The sequence below is a fragment of the Salmo salar genome, chromosome ssa26 (genome assembly GCF_905237065.1).
Source record: "Salmo salar chromosome ssa26, Ssal_v3.1, whole genome shotgun sequence".
NCBI lineage: Eukaryota > Metazoa > Chordata > Actinopteri > Salmoniformes > Salmonidae > Salmo > Salmo salar.
In genome coordinates this window covers 8,863,303-8,879,522 of record NC_059467.1, presented here as the reverse complement: position 1 = coordinate 8,879,522, position 16,220 = coordinate 8,863,303, and the positions used below count along the sequence as shown (strand labels likewise).

At 41.4% G+C, this 16,220-nt stretch overlaps 1 protein-coding gene across 7 annotated transcripts; it reads right to left on the bottom strand.

Annotated features, from left to right (window-relative positions):
• Positions 1-1,893: 1,893 nt before the first annotated feature.
• Positions 1,894-15,466, bottom strand: LOC106587082 (uncharacterized). 7 transcript variants are annotated; one of them, XM_045708296.1, is made up of 5 exons: positions 9,612-15,466; positions 9,442-9,503; positions 6,064-6,236; positions 5,824-5,955; positions 1,894-4,171 (listed from the first exon to the last, which is right to left on the bottom strand). In XM_045708296.1, exon 1 carries the CDS (start codon positions 14,443-14,445, stop codon positions 10,633-10,635), a length of 3,813 nt encoding a protein of 1,270 aa, XP_045564252.1. In that variant the 5' UTR covers positions 14,446-15,466; the 3' UTR covers positions 1,894-4,171; positions 5,824-5,955; positions 6,064-6,236; positions 9,442-9,503; positions 9,612-10,632. The 7 variants fall into 7 exon arrangements, with proteins under 7 accessions (XP_045564252.1, XP_045564256.1, XP_045564251.1 ...); XM_045708300.1 differs by having other exon boundaries at positions 5,872-5,955; XM_045708295.1 differs by having other exon boundaries at positions 5,824-6,236.
• Positions 15,467-16,220: the final 754 nt, after the last annotated feature.

Sequence of the window (16,220 nt, the reverse complement as noted above, 5' to 3'; positions counted from 1 at the left end):
CGCAGTCTCCTCTGAACAGTTGATCTTGAAATGTGTGTTACTTGAACCCAGTGAAGCATTTATTTGGGCTGCAATTTCTGAGGCTGGTAACTCTAATGAACTTATCCTCTGCAACAGAAGTAACTCTGGGTCTTCTTTTCCTGTGGCGGTCCTCATGAGAGCCAGTTTCATCATGGCGCTTCATGGTTTTTGCGACTGCACTTGAAGAAACTTTCAAAGTTCTTGAAACTTTCCGGATTGACTGACCTTCATGTCTTAAAGTAATGATGGACTATCGTTTCTCTTTGCTTATTTGAACTGTTCTTGCCATAATATAGACTTGGTCTTTTACCAAACAGTCTATTTTCTGTATACCAACCCTACCTTGTCACAACACAACTGATTGCCTCAAACGCATTAAGGAAAGAAATTCCACAAATTAACTTTTAACAAGGCACACCTGTTAATTGAAATGCATTCCAGGGGTTCTACCTCATGAAGCTGGTAGAGAGAATGACAAGTGTGCAAAGCGGTCATCAAGGCAAAGGGTGGCTACTGAAGAATCTCAAATATAAAATATATTTTGATTTGTTTTACACTTTTTTGGTGAAAACATGATTTCATAGTTTTGATGTCTTCACTATTATTCTACAATGTAGAAAATAGTAAAAATAAAGAAAAACCATTGAATGAGTATGTGTCCAAACTTTTGACTAGTACTGTATATAAAAAATATGAACTAGCTAGTGTCAGCCAAGTTATTTTGTTAACTACCTTGATGTTGCAAGTCCCCTCAGCCTCCAACAGTTTCAAATTTGAAATTAGAAAATTCAGACTGCGACAAGATTCATCTGATGCCTTCTAAACGTAAAATATTATACTGCTTCCTCGGTCTCGAGACACTTGAGAATGCTTACATGCTGACCACACCGCTCACATTACGTGCGTGAGCGTTGCAAAATAAATGTACACATACATGTTATTCATTTCATCCAAACTGTTTGCGCGCTTCAACGAGCGTCTGGTCTAAAATAGAACTTGGTTCTATTTTTTGACGCATGAGTCGCTGCAAGTCCCGCTTCTCCCATCTCCTCATTGGTTTTTAGGAGCATATACCCCATGTGGGTGATTGAAAGATGAACTGAGGTTCACACTCCAGTCCAGTTGGTGGTGGTAATGCACCATAAAGTTGGTTGCCAACCGCTATATAAAGTCCAAAGAAGACTGAAGGGAGAGATTACTAGAAACCAACTAGGTTCACCCTTTTATCTGTGGATTAATTGTCGGAGTAGAGGGCCTTGTGCATTTCAGATAAAATAACAACCCAAAGTTTATATCCCAGGACAAATTATCTAGCTAGCTAAATGGCCATGAATGTTTCATGCATTTTGACCTGTCCCCAGATTAATACAGTTGGTTCAGAGTTCGTTTTGATATTTCAACCTGCGTGTCCTGATCGCGTCAGGACAAAATCAACATGCGCACGATGGCACGCGCATGCCCGGTCTAGTCAGCATGTTAGCCAACAGAAGAAAACAAAAAACAAGTGGGAAGTTGAGTAGTCTCAACGAGTATCTATTATGTTGTGACATGACTATCATTAATGTGATGACTGTTTTTAATCAAATCAATGAATCAATGAATGAATCAATGAATCATGTAACAATTAACAATTAACTCATTAGTAACTTGGGGCACCACGGGAAAACTTATTTAACAATTTATTATCTCCTGAATTAATCTCAATCTATAGATATGAATATATCCTATAACAGTCACTTATTCATGTATTATTACTTCAGTCTCATTCTGAATGTCGTTGACCTCGTAAATCTGCACGAACCCTAGCCTAAGTGATGATTCAGCGATACACAAATTGGCTTATTTATTTACTAACTCACTAAATAATCACACAGAAATACACACACACAGTGTAGATTATTTATTACTAACATAATGCAATGAAACAGTCCCTAGTGGACTAACCCGATATGACAGCTTGTTACACAATGGAAAGGGGGTGGGGAAAGATAAGGAGCGGGAGAGACAAAGAGAGTGGACTTATCGTACATACAGTTGAAAAATACACTCACTGTAAATATGGATATTAGGAACCCTAACACCCGCTCATTCAGAAAAGGAATGCAATACATATTTACGCGTAGATGTCTTTCTCTGTCGTCTCTCTGTTGAACTCGATAGTTCAATGTGGTGGTTCGATGTAAGTCTCTGGTGGTCCACCAGAGGTCACAATTTCCTTAGTAGTTGTAGGCTTCTTTTGTTCTGGAGTGTTCGTTAGAATGGATCCATCAGAGGTGTATCACACAGTGGTGATAGGGAATTGTTCTTCTTTCCCGTCTGGGTCAATTGTTCTACATAGACTACTTTAAATTACCCAACTGTAGAGATTTAACCATTGGTAACGTATTCAGCTCACGCTGCACGTAGACTGGTCTCAATGGTTGATTATTCAGGGTACAGCTAGGACCACTTTACAAACCGGCAGCAACCCGGCCTGTTTTGGTCTAATGTAAATTTCGTTACGAGTCCTTTTATGCTTAGGTAAAAAGGGGTGTTCCATCATGCTGACACGAAGTCTGTGCTCACGTGGGCGTGGTTACTGACTTAGCAAAAGTTTATATGAAAAACAATTCTCATTTAGAAGGCTAAAATCACATTTTATCTTCACAACAGTAACATGCAACATGCAAATCTGATCTATACATTGTGAAAGCTCTTAAAGTTACAATGTTACTTAGTTATACCATCCTTAATGATATCACAAAATAATAAACCCACCAACCATTCCAAGCGTTTGGATTTCAAAACTAATGTTCCAATGTCCAATCTTTTGATGTTAAAGTTTTTAGCAAGAGTCTCTCTGTAACACTCAGTCTTTCAATACTGCAGAGCCAAAGGGAGAGTTTCTGCCAGGTATTTACAATCCGGTCGTTAAATCATAAAACCGGGCCAACTCCCCCAGGAGAGAGAGAGAGTTTGGCTATCTGTCAGCCATTGGCCTAGCTGATCCGGCACCTTTGATCCTCACCAAGGAGTGGCAGTCATGACAATTATATAGATAAGATACTCAAGTGGCCACTCTAACAATGAAAATACATGTATTCAAAGATGGAAGGAAGTCGGGAGGAGGTGAGATCAGGTGGGACCATTCTAGCGAATGAGAGGGCAGTTACACGCTTGAACAACAGGCATAACACCGATATAAAGTGATTTTTCTACCTTAATTAAATTATTTGATACGGTAATACAAAGTTGGGAAAAACAAAAATTGCCCTGCCAACTATTAGCCCTTTTACTTGTCTTCTCAGCCAGCCAGAGCTGACGCCATAACATCAAAATGCCATAGTGGTAGCTAGTCCACTTAACCATTGAACACCCCAACCAAAGAGAAATAAGCCTAATATGAGTGTATGAATAATCACATTCATATTCTAAGTATGCAATATATAAGATTGTGGTAGGAAGTAGAGAGCAATTTTCTGTTGTGTTTTCATTTTTACTTCATGTCAGACATAGGCACCACAAAGAGCTGTTTTCCAGTCAAGTGAGCTACAATGTTTTGTGAGTCTGTGGTCCCTCAGATCAGTCTTTTCCCTGTGACCTCACAACCATTCTGAGTTTTACAGTGAGGAGAGTCTGATGAACATAGTATTTATTTTCTGGTAAAAAGTTCAGGTCAGTCGTGACGGAGTCTAGTGTAGTGGTCTAAGCTCCCCGACTCTGTACCAGATATGCCCCCTGGCAACAGGGATTGGGCCCCCTGGCAACAGGGATTGGGCTCCACCTCGGCCACCCTCTGTCTATGCCCCTACTATGTTTCAATCTTTACATTTCCAGCTGTACTGTCAAAAACAAAACATTTAAGGAAAAAAAAGTTCAGGACGGTCAACCCATGGACAGTGCTGAATTCCAAATCGACCCCTTCTCGTAGCCCCTTCCACACGAAACAGTGACACTGCATGTGTCATGTTTAACTCCACTGAAATCCATTGCAAGCTTAAGTGGGCAATCAGAGTACATTTTTAGTACGAAGTGTTGAAAGTAGGACTGATCAAAGTAATGAATCAGTTTAATCTATTGGCAGTCCTCTCATCCCTCTTTACAAGACCTCAGAACTCTTGTCTTGTGTGTCAGGAAGGATGTTCTGTTCACAAGTCTGTTGTTGAAGAGGCTGTAGAGGAAGTATATTATTCATCATTACCGAACAGATCACCCTCCTCCAACAGTTACATGAAATAAAAGAAACCGCCCCTCTCCCTGTCTTCACTCACTACCTACAATGAGGGAAAAAAGTATTTGATCCCCTGCTGATTTTGTACGTTTGCCCACTGACAAAGAAATGATCAGTCTATAATTTTAATGGTAGGTTTATTTGAACAGTGAGAGACAGAATAACAACAAAACAATCCAGAAAAACGCATGTCAAAAATTTTACAAATTGATTTGCATTTTAATGAGGGAAATAAGTATTTGACCCCTCTGCAAAACATGACACTTAGTACTTGGTGGCAAAACCCTTGTTGGCAACCACAGAGGTCAGACGTTTCTTGTAGTTGGCCACCAGGTTTGCACACATCTCAGGAGGGATTTTGTCCCACTTCTCTTTGCAGATCTTCTCCAAGTCATTAAGGTTTCGAGGCGGACGTTTGGCAACTCGAACCTTCAGCTCCCTCCACAGATTTTCTATGGGATTAAGGTCTGGAGACTGGCTAGGCCACTCCAGGACCTTAATGTGCTTCTTCTTTAGCCACTCCTTTGTTGCCTTGGCCGTGTGTTTTGGGTCATTTTCATGCTGGAATACCCATCCACGACCCATTTTCAATGCCCTGGCTGAGGGAAGGAGGTTCTCACCCAAGATTTGACGGTACATGGCCTCGTCCATCGTCCCTTTGATGCGGTGAAGTTGTCCTGTCCCCTTAGCAGAAAAACACCCCCAAAGCATAATGTTTCCACCTCCATGTTTGACGGTGGGGATGGTTTTCTTGGGGTCATAGGCAGCATTCCTCCTCCACAACACTTTCACCCAGTTGTCCTCTGAATCATTCAGATGTTCACTGGCAAACTTCGGACGGGCATGTATATGTGCTTTCTTGAGCAGGGGGACCTTGCGGGCGCTGCAGGATTTCAGTCCTTCACGGCGTAGTGTGTTACCAATTGTTTTCTTGGTGACTATGGTCCCAACTGCCTTGAGATCATTGACAAGATCCTCCCGTGTAGTTCTGGGCTGATTCCTCACCGTTCTCATGATCATTGCAACTCCACGAGGTGAGATCTTGCATGGAGCCCCAGGCCGAGGGAGACTGACAGTTCTTTTGTGTTTCTTCCATTTGCGAATAATCGCACCAACTGTTGTCACCTTCTCACCAAGCTGCTTGGCGATGGTCTTGTAGCCCATTCCAGCCTTGTGTAGGTCTACAATCTTGTCCCTGACATCCTTGGAGAGGTCTTTGGTCTTGGCCATGGTGGAGAGTTTGGAATCTGATTGATTGCTTCTGTGGACAGGTGTCTTTTATACAGGTAACAGGCTGAGATTAGGAGCACTCCCTTTAAGAGTGTGCTCCTAATCACAGCTTGTTACCTGTATAAAATACACCTGGGAGCCAGAAATCTTTCTGATTGAGAGGGGGTCAAATACTTATTTCTCTCATTAAAATGCAAATCAATTTATAACATTTTTGACATGCGTTTTTCTGGATTTTTTTGTTGTTATTCTGTCTCTCACTAAACCTACCATAAAAATTATAGACTGATAATTTCTTTGTCAGTGGGCAAACGTACAAAATCAGCAGGGGATCAAATATTTTTTTCCCTCACTGTACCTACATCACACGCTTTCTCAATCACAGGCAAGCACTCCAATGCACATCATACGGTAGGTTAGTGGAACAGTTGGCAAAGACCAGTTGGTGTAGGCTAGTTTCAGTCAGAGCATCAGTGATGACTTTGTGACTGAGGCTACAGAGAGGAAGAGAATGAGTGGTCAATAACTGATCAGACAATACTTACATGCACAAAATGAATCGAAGGACACACACACACACACACAAACTAAAACATACTCACCCCAGCACTTGTCCTATGTGCAGGTTTGTATGGACGGGCTGTAGGTGGTAGTCTGTGAATTGATAGTGCCAAGGTCCAGTTCTGGCAGCACCTCTGAGTAGCCCAGAACAAGAGATCCACAGGCCTGCCAGTCTAGCTTGGTCTTCAAGAGGTCCAGCTCCCCATCTGAGACTCTGCACAGGGACACATCACACATCAAAGTTTTGCTGAAACTGGGAAGATAAAACCAAGAGATAACATCACAGTATATGTATATATATGTATGTATATACAGTGGGGCAAAAAAGTATTTAGTCAGCCACCAATTGTGCAAGTTCTCCCACTTACAAAGATGAGAGAGGCCTGTAATTTTCATCATAGGTACACTTCAACTATGACAGACAAAATGAGAAGAACATTTTTTTTTAATGAATTTATTTGCAAATTATGGTGGAAAATAAGTATTTGGTCAATAACAAAAGTTTATCTCAATACTTTGTTATATACCCTTTGTTGGCAATGACACAGGTCAAACGTTTTCTGTATGTCTTCACAAGGTTTTCACACACTGTTGCTGGTATTTCGGCCCATTCCTCCATGCAGATCTCCTCTAGAGCAGTGATGTTTTGGGGCTGTCGCTGGGCAACACGGACTTTCAACTCCCTCCAAAGATTCTCTATGGGGTTGAGATCTGGAGACTGGCTAGGCCACTCCAGGACCTTGAAATGCTTCTTATGAAGCCACTCCTTCGTTGCCCGGGCGGTGTGTTTGGGATCATTGTCATGCTGAAAGACCCAGCCACGTTTCATCTTCAATGCCCTTGCTGATGGAAGGAGGTTTTCACTCAAAATCTCACGATACATGGCCCCATTCATTCTTTCCTTTACACGGATCAGTCGTCCTGGCCCCTTTGCAGAAAAACAGCCCCAAAGCATGATGTTTCCACCCCCATGCTTCACAGTAGGTATGGTGTTCTTTGGATGCAACTCAGCATTCTTTGTCCTCCAAACACGACGAGTTGAGTTTTTACCAAAAAGTTATATTTTGGTTTCATCTGACCATATGACATTCTCCCAATCCTCTTCTGGATCATCCAAATGCTCTCTAGCAAACTTCAGACGGGCCTGGACATGTACTGGCTTAAGCAGGGGGACATGTCTGGCACTGCAGGATTTGAGTCCAATGCCTTCCTCTTGCAGGAACTGCTGACACACTCCAGCCACATGAGGTCTAGCTGTGCCAGCAAAACAGTCCTGTAGCTTAGCATCCGTTCATCTGACCACTGTTTTATTGACCGAGTCACTGGTGCTTCCTACTTTAGTTTTCGCTTGTAAGCAGGAATCAGGAGGATAGAATTATGGCTAGTTGTCAAATCATTGTCTGTGTCTACATAACATAACCTTAGATTGACAATATGCGGGATGGGAGGCCACTCCCTCAATGGTCTGTCTCCTACCTCAGTCTCTTAGTGGTGAGAAAAGGCAACAACACATCTACCACGCTGACCATCAACATAGGGGCCCCGCAGGGGCGCATGCTTAGTCCCTTCTGTACGCCCTGTTCACCCACTACTGCATGGCCGCGCACGTCTCCAACACCATCATTAAGTTTGCCGACGACACAGAGGTGGTAAGCCTCACCGGCGACGATGAGACAGCCTATAGGGAGGAGACCTGGCAGTGTGGTGCCAGGACAACAACCTCTACCTCAACATCAGCAAGACAAAGTAGATGATCATGGCCTCCAGGAAATGGAGGGCCGAGCACACCCCCATTCACATCGACAGGGCTGTAGTTGAGCAGGTCGAGAGCTTCAAGTTCCTCGGCGTCCACATCACTAAGGATGTATCATGGTTCAAACACACCAACACAGTCGTGAAGAGGGTACTACAACACTTCTTCCCACTCAGGAGGCTGAAAAGATTTGGCATGGGACCTCAGATCCTAAAAAAGTTATACATCTGCACCATTGAGAACATCTTGACTGGCTGCATCACCGCTTGGTATGGTACTGCTTGGCATCCGACCGCAAAACGCTAGGGTAGTGCAGGCGGCCCAGTTCATCACTGGGGCCAAGCTCCCTACCAGGACCTCTGTACCAGGCTGTGTAAAAGAAAGGCCCTAAAAATGGTCAAAGACTCTCGCCACCCAAGTCATACACTGTTCTCTCCGCTACCGCGCAGCAAGCGGTACTGATGCACTAATTCTGGAACCAACAGGACCCATTACGTCATTACAGACCCTGGTTCGATTCCAGGCTGTCCCATAGGGCGGCGCACAATTGGCCCAGTGTCGTCATTGTAAATAAGAATTTGTTCTTGACTGACTTGCCAAGTTAAATAAAGGTTAAATAAATAAATAAAAATTACATACAGTATATACCTCATTACCTCATACTCCTGCACATCTACTCAATACTGGTACCCCTTGTATATAGCAAACAGCAAACTTATTAAAACGCCATCAAAATGTTACTTGTATTAACTGTAAGAGAACAACTAAGAAAGCCTACAATCGAACACAGGAGCCATCTCAGCACACTATGTTAGAGGACAAAAGGACAAAATGAGTTTCATAAGATTTTATCTTACTATAGGGTTAAAGCTAAAGCCACAGTCTAAGATATTCCAGTATTTTTGAAACAAAGCCTATTAATGAAACAAAGCCTACCCTTTTATTTTCAAAGAAGCAATGTAATATTAATAAAAACTTTCTTAACCAAAAAGCTAGGGACATAATGCCCTAAGCTATGGACATTACTCCATTGCTTATGTTGCCATAGGAGACTTGTAAGGGCCATCACCTTCAGACAGATCTGAAAAGGGGTGCTTTGTCCAAAAGAGGCAGGATGCACAGCAGAGGTCTTCACGGATATACCCTAACCAATTACCTGGGATCCGACCCGTTATTGTGTAGTTGACCCTCGGATCCCGGGTCAGATCACACTCATTGGCTACAGACCTCTGATCTGTCTGAAAATATATTAAATACTGAAAAGATCCTAAATTATATTTGAGGATGAATGCATGGCATTTGGTTCAGTCAATAGCATTAATCTATCTCCTCCGCTTGTCTGCCTCTCGCTCTGTCTGGCTTAAGTACTCGCTATAGGGAACATGCAACATTGTTTCAGCTCACTGTTTGCCACGCTAATGAGCTCCGAACAGACACAGCTGTATTTGCGCAAGAGAGAAGTGTTCAGGTAGACTAATGTATGACATTTCTACTGGAGATTTGGGATGAGCAATATGTTGCTATTGGACCTGAATCGGATCGGGTTTTGATTTTCACACAAACAAATTGCGGGTCCTGTCCGGTGTCGGATGGGAATTTCACAGATTCAATTCGGTTTGGATCAAAATTTCAGGATTCGAGAAGACCTCTAATATACAGTACTCACAGTCACTGGTTCAACTTTAATGAGAATCTCTCATGGTGGACATCACAAACCTGGAACTCAGCCTGCAGAAAGACAGAATGCATTGTCATGGTAAAAAACAACAATTGAATAAACTAAATAGCTACTTAAATGTAATAGTGAATAGTTTTCAAAGTGAATGAAGCTCTCACCTTTTGCTAATTATTTGATGTTTATATCTAAAAGCATGTTCTTCCTGAAGTCTACAGTAATGTGGAAGGTTGAATGCTGCAGCAGATAGAAAAGCACTGCAGTCCAGTGTGCATTTGTCCTAATGAAAACATCTTGATCTCCAACAAAAATATAGAGATAAAACAGGCTCTCAAAAATGGATTACCAAAATATGATTTAAAAAAAGGTATTTAAAAAAATAAAGCATGATTCATTTTGACAGTGGAAAAGTTGACAACTTTCAGAGCCTTGCTCTCCATCTCGTTTCTATTTAAGTTGACCATTCAAGTAGGCAATTCAATGGTCATACAAAAAGTGAGGGGGAAAATGGTCCAGAAATAAGCTAATAACACTAAAATAACGACTGGTCTCCTTTCAAAATTATAATTTTTTTCATTCAATTAGTCTTTTCAAAGACAAGACCAGGTATCAAAAGAAGGCCAAGGAAATATGCAAATTCAACTATTGAGCCTAAGCCTCTACACTTTTCCTGACAGCACACTTCGGAAAAAAACTCTGAATTGGATTTTAAACAATATAAAAACAGGTAAGCTCGTGAAACCATTCACATTCCCAACTACAGGTGGTGCCAAATGGAGAAGCGTTATTCAACATTTACTGACACCGCGTTTGAACATCATTAGGCTATACAATATATCACAAAATAGGTATATAGTGTAACTATATTATACTTGCATCTACTTATTGTCTGAGGTTGCATTGCTGTTTATCTTTCACCAGTCTGAACACAAAAGCTAAGGCGCTAGAAAGAAAAGCACGTTCATGGATTTTTTTTGAAAGAGCTGTATAGGCAATGTCATCACCAGGATACAGGGGCAAAGTTAAACCTGTTATAAAAAGGTTCTGTCCTCTATAGTCCTACTGTGGTTCATTTCTAAATAAATAAACAAATAAAAGACTCATTCACTCTGTCTTTCATGTCTATTCCTTTACCATTTCCATTCTTCTGCAGGTGTGGCAGAGCTTTTCTTCTTCCTTTGCCTACACTGTCTGGAATGTTTTCCTCATTGACACCATTTTTGATTCATCCAAAAAGGACAGCCATTCCCAAGTGTGATTCTTCTTGCACATGTCCATGCCTTCAATGGCAATACTGACTGCATTTGACTTAGCTTTTTGCAATTGATCTAATATTGCCAAATCCTTCCTGAATCGATCATTTTTCTTTGACAGGAGCTCTGGTTCGACTGGAAGCATCATAGAACATACCTTCAGAAAACTGGCTAGGATCAACTCAACAATCTGAACAGTCAACTCAAAAAAGTCTGTGTCAGTCCACATGGTAAGCCTGTCAAACACAAGGTTCTTGGGTACCTCAATGTCATCAAACAAGCATGCATTTCCTTTAACAAGGTCTCTCCCATCTTCCTGCCATTCCTTGAGTTTGGTAACAAGGGTTTGGTATCTTTCTTCCATCTCCAACACGTTTCCCTTCAAAGTTAAGGCTCTCCAGAGAGGATCAATGATAAGCTTGGAAACCAGACCCAGAGCTCTGCATCCGGCCTTGAACTGTTGAACCTCCAAATCAGCAACAACTGCAGCAAGCAAACTACTCTCAGCTCCGTACGTACTGGTAAACTCAACCAAATCATCATGGATGCTACACACTCCAGCAGAATTATGAAACAGACCATCAATTCTGTGTCCAATGGATAGAGACAAAGGAACTTCATCAAATTCTTTTTTGCTGGTCAAAAAGCTTTCGAACGGAACAAGCTGACCGTCCTCTGCCCATCCAAGCTCTTGCACAGCATCACTCACAGAACTCACCAAACGCACTGTTCCAGACTCCAACTCTGTTGTCTCAATGTTAGGGGAGCTATGGACTCCTACTTCTTTATCTCCTAAAATCATATTTTCCCAAAGTAGAAGAGTTGTTTTTGCCTGGTGAGCTAAGCCATCAATCAAATGTAAGCCACAGAAGAGCTGACTTACAAGGCACATCATTGTCTTTTCAGTGGAACTAAAGCCACAATGTTTCTCAACTACCAGTGGTAGGATGTCTGATCTGTATTCAGCAAGGATTTGTTGAAATTTCTTTTCCGAACCAGTCCCAACACCAAAACAGTTTGAAAAAGGTACAAAAATCCATCTCATCTGTTGCATTTCACTACTCGTAACAATTTCATTGATCATTTTCCAGCAAATGTCAACTTGGTAGTTCTCTGGGCATGGGGTTTGCTCTGTGACCCCAGAGTGAACATCAGACTCCTTTAAGCAGAAGTCAGTGGGTCCATTATCTTGGCCAAGCTTGACAGTTTCAGCTGTTTCGATAGAGATGATCTCTTCATCATGCAGAGACCCTACAGTCCTTGCATCAGGGACCAGATTTTTCAAACCGGTCTTGCTAACCATCTCCTGACAGTTCCTCTTCTCCTCTGTATGATTTGCCTCTTGTATCCTTTTCAAATCCAATTGTCTTTTTGACAATCTTGCAGGTGGAGTAGCTTCTTTTTTCTTGTATTGTCTAGTCACAAGAGGTATTATAAACACTTCTTTTGAAAAGTCTTCATTTGTGACATATTTCCGTTTAGCCATTCGTTTCAGTTTAGATGAAATATGTACGGCAAATTGACAGCGTTTCTGATTTTGCAAATCTAGATCAAAATTATATTCCAGTATATCATAGACAGTATACATATAAGCCTTTTTTGTATTTTTTGCAAACTTATGAACCTCATACATTACGCCATTAGTCAGTAACTGTGAGTCAAGTTTTGTTTTGGATAGTGGTTTGGATTTCACATCAAGTTCCACACCTACTTCTTTGCACAAGGGGTAGCAGTTTTTCACCACTTTCTCTGCAAAGGGCATCACATTTGCCTTTTTAATTTTGCTGACCGGGACCTTCATTTTTCCGGCTGACAATGTGAGTTCAGTCTCGTTGGAAATGGTCTGTTTCTTCACAGACTGAGGAACTAGGCCTACTTGTCTACCTCTATGAAATTTCTCTGCCTTCATTTCTCTTACTTTGCAAGTGGCTCTTTCTCCCTTTTTCCTTCTCAAATCTAATCGTCTTCTTTCTGTAACTTTTTTCAGTCCTTGATATTTCCACACATTTGAGTCAATTGAGTTAATGACCTGCATTTTACTGGAAATCACTGCAGGTTTCTTTCTTGTGCCAACCCCCAGTGAGAATGTTTCCTTTAAATATGGAGGTTTCCTTCTATGTGCCATGCATGTCATTTTCTTAACAACTCGTCTCAACTTTGTAATAATATAGGTAGACAGCTTGGTTTTCTCAATAGGCAAATCAAGATCAAAATTGTGCTCTAGGACATCAATGACAATTTGCTTGTAAGTTCCACAAACATCTTTGGCAAAATTACCAAGTTCAATCATTATACCTTTGGTCAATAAATCCAAATTAAGTTTCTCTTTTGCCCCAAAATTGGATTTCACATCAAGTTCTAATCCTATTTTCTTACAGAGGGGATAAGGGTCCTTCATTGTTTTTGACGTTGTAGAAGCCATTAGATGCCAGTTTTGGTCCCTTGCAAGGCTGTACGCCGTTCCACCAGCACACTGCGTTACATCTTTCTCAGTTAACAGGTTGTCTGTCTTGACATGGTGAGTAAGTCTGGATACGATGTCCAGATGAGATTTGTCCATTAAAAATGTGCCAGCAGTTTCAAGATTTTCTGACACACGGTCATAATTCTTTGCAGTTGAAAGGGCATATTTCGATCCTTTTATCGTGTTGGGATCAGGAAGGGTAAACACCTCCATTACCAATTCAGGTTTTCCTAGGACAGTTTTTCGTTTTCTCATCAATTCTCTTAATTTGTGCATAGTACGTGTCGCAAAATCATACCTTTGATGCTTTTGCAAACCAAGATCAAAGTTGTACTCTAGAATGTCACAGACAACATGCTGCTGAGCTCTATTAACTTCTTTAGCAAAATCAGAAACCTCAACCATCACACCTTTAGTCAGCAACTGCAAATCTAGTTTCTGATTGGATCCAGACCCAACATTGAAATCCAAGCCAATTTTCTTGCAGTTGGAGTATGGATCCTTCAACTTTTTCCCAGCTGACGACCTTGGTGAAATATGTTTTGAGTAATTAACACGATGTCGCCACATATCTCCATCTTTTCTCCCTTTTTGTGCCTTGACCATTTTCTTCCCTCTTTTTTTTATTTTAACGTCGTAGTCTTCCTCTTGAGCAGAGGTAAAATTAAATGGTTTACAATAGGCTGGAAGAATAGGCCTGTGAGTCCTCATATGACATGATTGCAGCACTGGAGTTAAATTACTGTCACTTGCTATTGCAGGTGAAATTATCGGAAACGGTTTGGCAATACTTTGGCTTGGAAGATTAACATAATCAGTCAGCACTTGATCATTGTTTAGGGGCTGTATTTGAAAGCTGCTAAATATCTGTGCAGTTGGGTTGATTTGTCCTCCCAAAGAAACACTTTCTGCAACTAGATGCTGCGACTGAGAAAAGGTACATACTTTTCCAATCTGAAAATCATTGGGAGATATGTAAAAACATGGCTCCTCTTTGATTAAATTCCCTACAGAGGTGCGTGGGCTATCCTGTTCTGTGTGAACATGAACAACACCTTTACCACCCACATTTACAGCTGGAACACCAACTGTTGTTGAATTAATTTTAATCTCCGTATCACTTGATTTTCTATCTTCTAACAGAGCACAAATAAGGCTTTGTTTTGTTGTGTCATACAAATTTTCAGCATATGAATAACTTGCATCAAAAGAGTCAGACAAAATGACAGCTGGGGATATCTCCACCTCATCCTCCTCCGGCTTTATATCTACATCCATCTCACACCAACTAAACTAGCTATCTGGGTGACACCCAGGGTCAATTTAAATTAAGTTAGGCTAGACCTAGTCATTTCCAAGTAGCTGACCAGGCCTATCTCCTGAAGCATATCAATCCAATTGATTTTATAAAGTCCTTTTTATAACAGTGAAAATGGTGAGAGTCTGAGGTTCTGTAATATTAGATAGTGGTGTAACTACAGTTGATTCCAAGTGTAACGTTAGGCCTACACCAACTGACCAAGGGAGTCCACCCACTCTACTTCCCTATGTCTGCTTGTAAACACGACTGTTTATTACACCACAACACCTAATGGGTGCTTTGTGTCCTGAATTACCCCCATACAGCTTATCAAACTAGCCTCAGGCTAACTGAGAAGCCTAACTTGCATCTCACTGCAGTAACGTTAGATCCAATGAGACTTGGCACACAACATATGCGAATAGTGAGTACCACCAAGTAGCCAAATCATCTAACTAACCAGCTATGTACTGAGGTCTATATTGAAGGCAAATATGCCACTTGCAAGGGCACATTGATTGCAGAACATGAATTATCAGTACATGGAGTAGCCTATTGTTTGTCATAGACTAGTGGCTCACATCAAATAGCCTAGCTAAGCTTGCTAACGTTAGTTAGCTATTACTGTAGCTACCTTGATTTTGCAGGTCCCCCTTAGCCTTCCATAAGACAGTTTGGAACTTGAAAAAAAGTTGGTGCTACAGTAAAGTACTTCATCTTCCAGGTGGGTAACTGGTTAGCTTATTTCGGAAATGTAAACTGAATGCTCTGAGTCCGACGGTGCGAATCGAGACACTTAGCTAGTCTTAGTTACAGAAACGTAAACATGTTATGGTGCCGGGTGACCTAGCTTCCTTTTACGCTGAAAACCGGATGTGGCAACTCCGCTCAGGCGTTATGATTCCGGGTTCGTCTTTCTTGCTCCATATTCAAGTCACGGGTAAATGCATACTTGGAGCAAAGATGCAAAGATAACTAACTCAAGATAGAGCCAGTCGTTTCCAATGGGAGAAAATGAATCTTAGAAAAATCAAGGAGGTGGGCAGAGTCAAGCACGAGATAGTGAGATCCAATTGGACCGTTATAGTATTTATTAGCATTTTTCCGTTAGGGAACGCCTACCCTGACGTGCGCGTGTGCAATAACTAAATTCGCCCTAGCAGTCCTTCTAAACGCTTTTTTTACTTTGGCAAACGGTAAAGTCTACAAAACGCAGTCCACTCTGTTTGTTACAGATTATAATTTGGGAAACAGAAAACTGTATGTAGACCAACTATTCCATAAATGAGAAAATTTGCAGAATGTAGGCCAAAATCAATCTCTGTCCATATTCTCTCACTTGTCGGCTACTGGGCTTCCTCTCATCACTCTTTTTGGTAGTGAGTGGAAATGCCAACCGGGTGCTAAACAAGTATACATCTGGTGAAATATCTGGCTCATTGTTTTATCTGTGCTAGGAGTGTGTCTGAAAGTCGGTGTTGCAAAAGAAGGGGGGAATTAACAGCGATGGGTGTAACATCAGCACTCCATTATTGCTTAGATCGGCCATAGGGTGCATCGGGGGTCAGTTTAATATTTTCATAGCAGGTTAAGAGAACTAACATAGCAGCTGCCAAAGAAGAAGAGTTAGTTCAGTATGGGAAACTGCAGTCTAATGGTGGACAAGAAAAAAAGTTGAACATATTATGCATAAATATGGAGTGTGGGATTGCACAAGCCTTCTGGAAAATCTGGTGAAGGAAATGATGGTGGA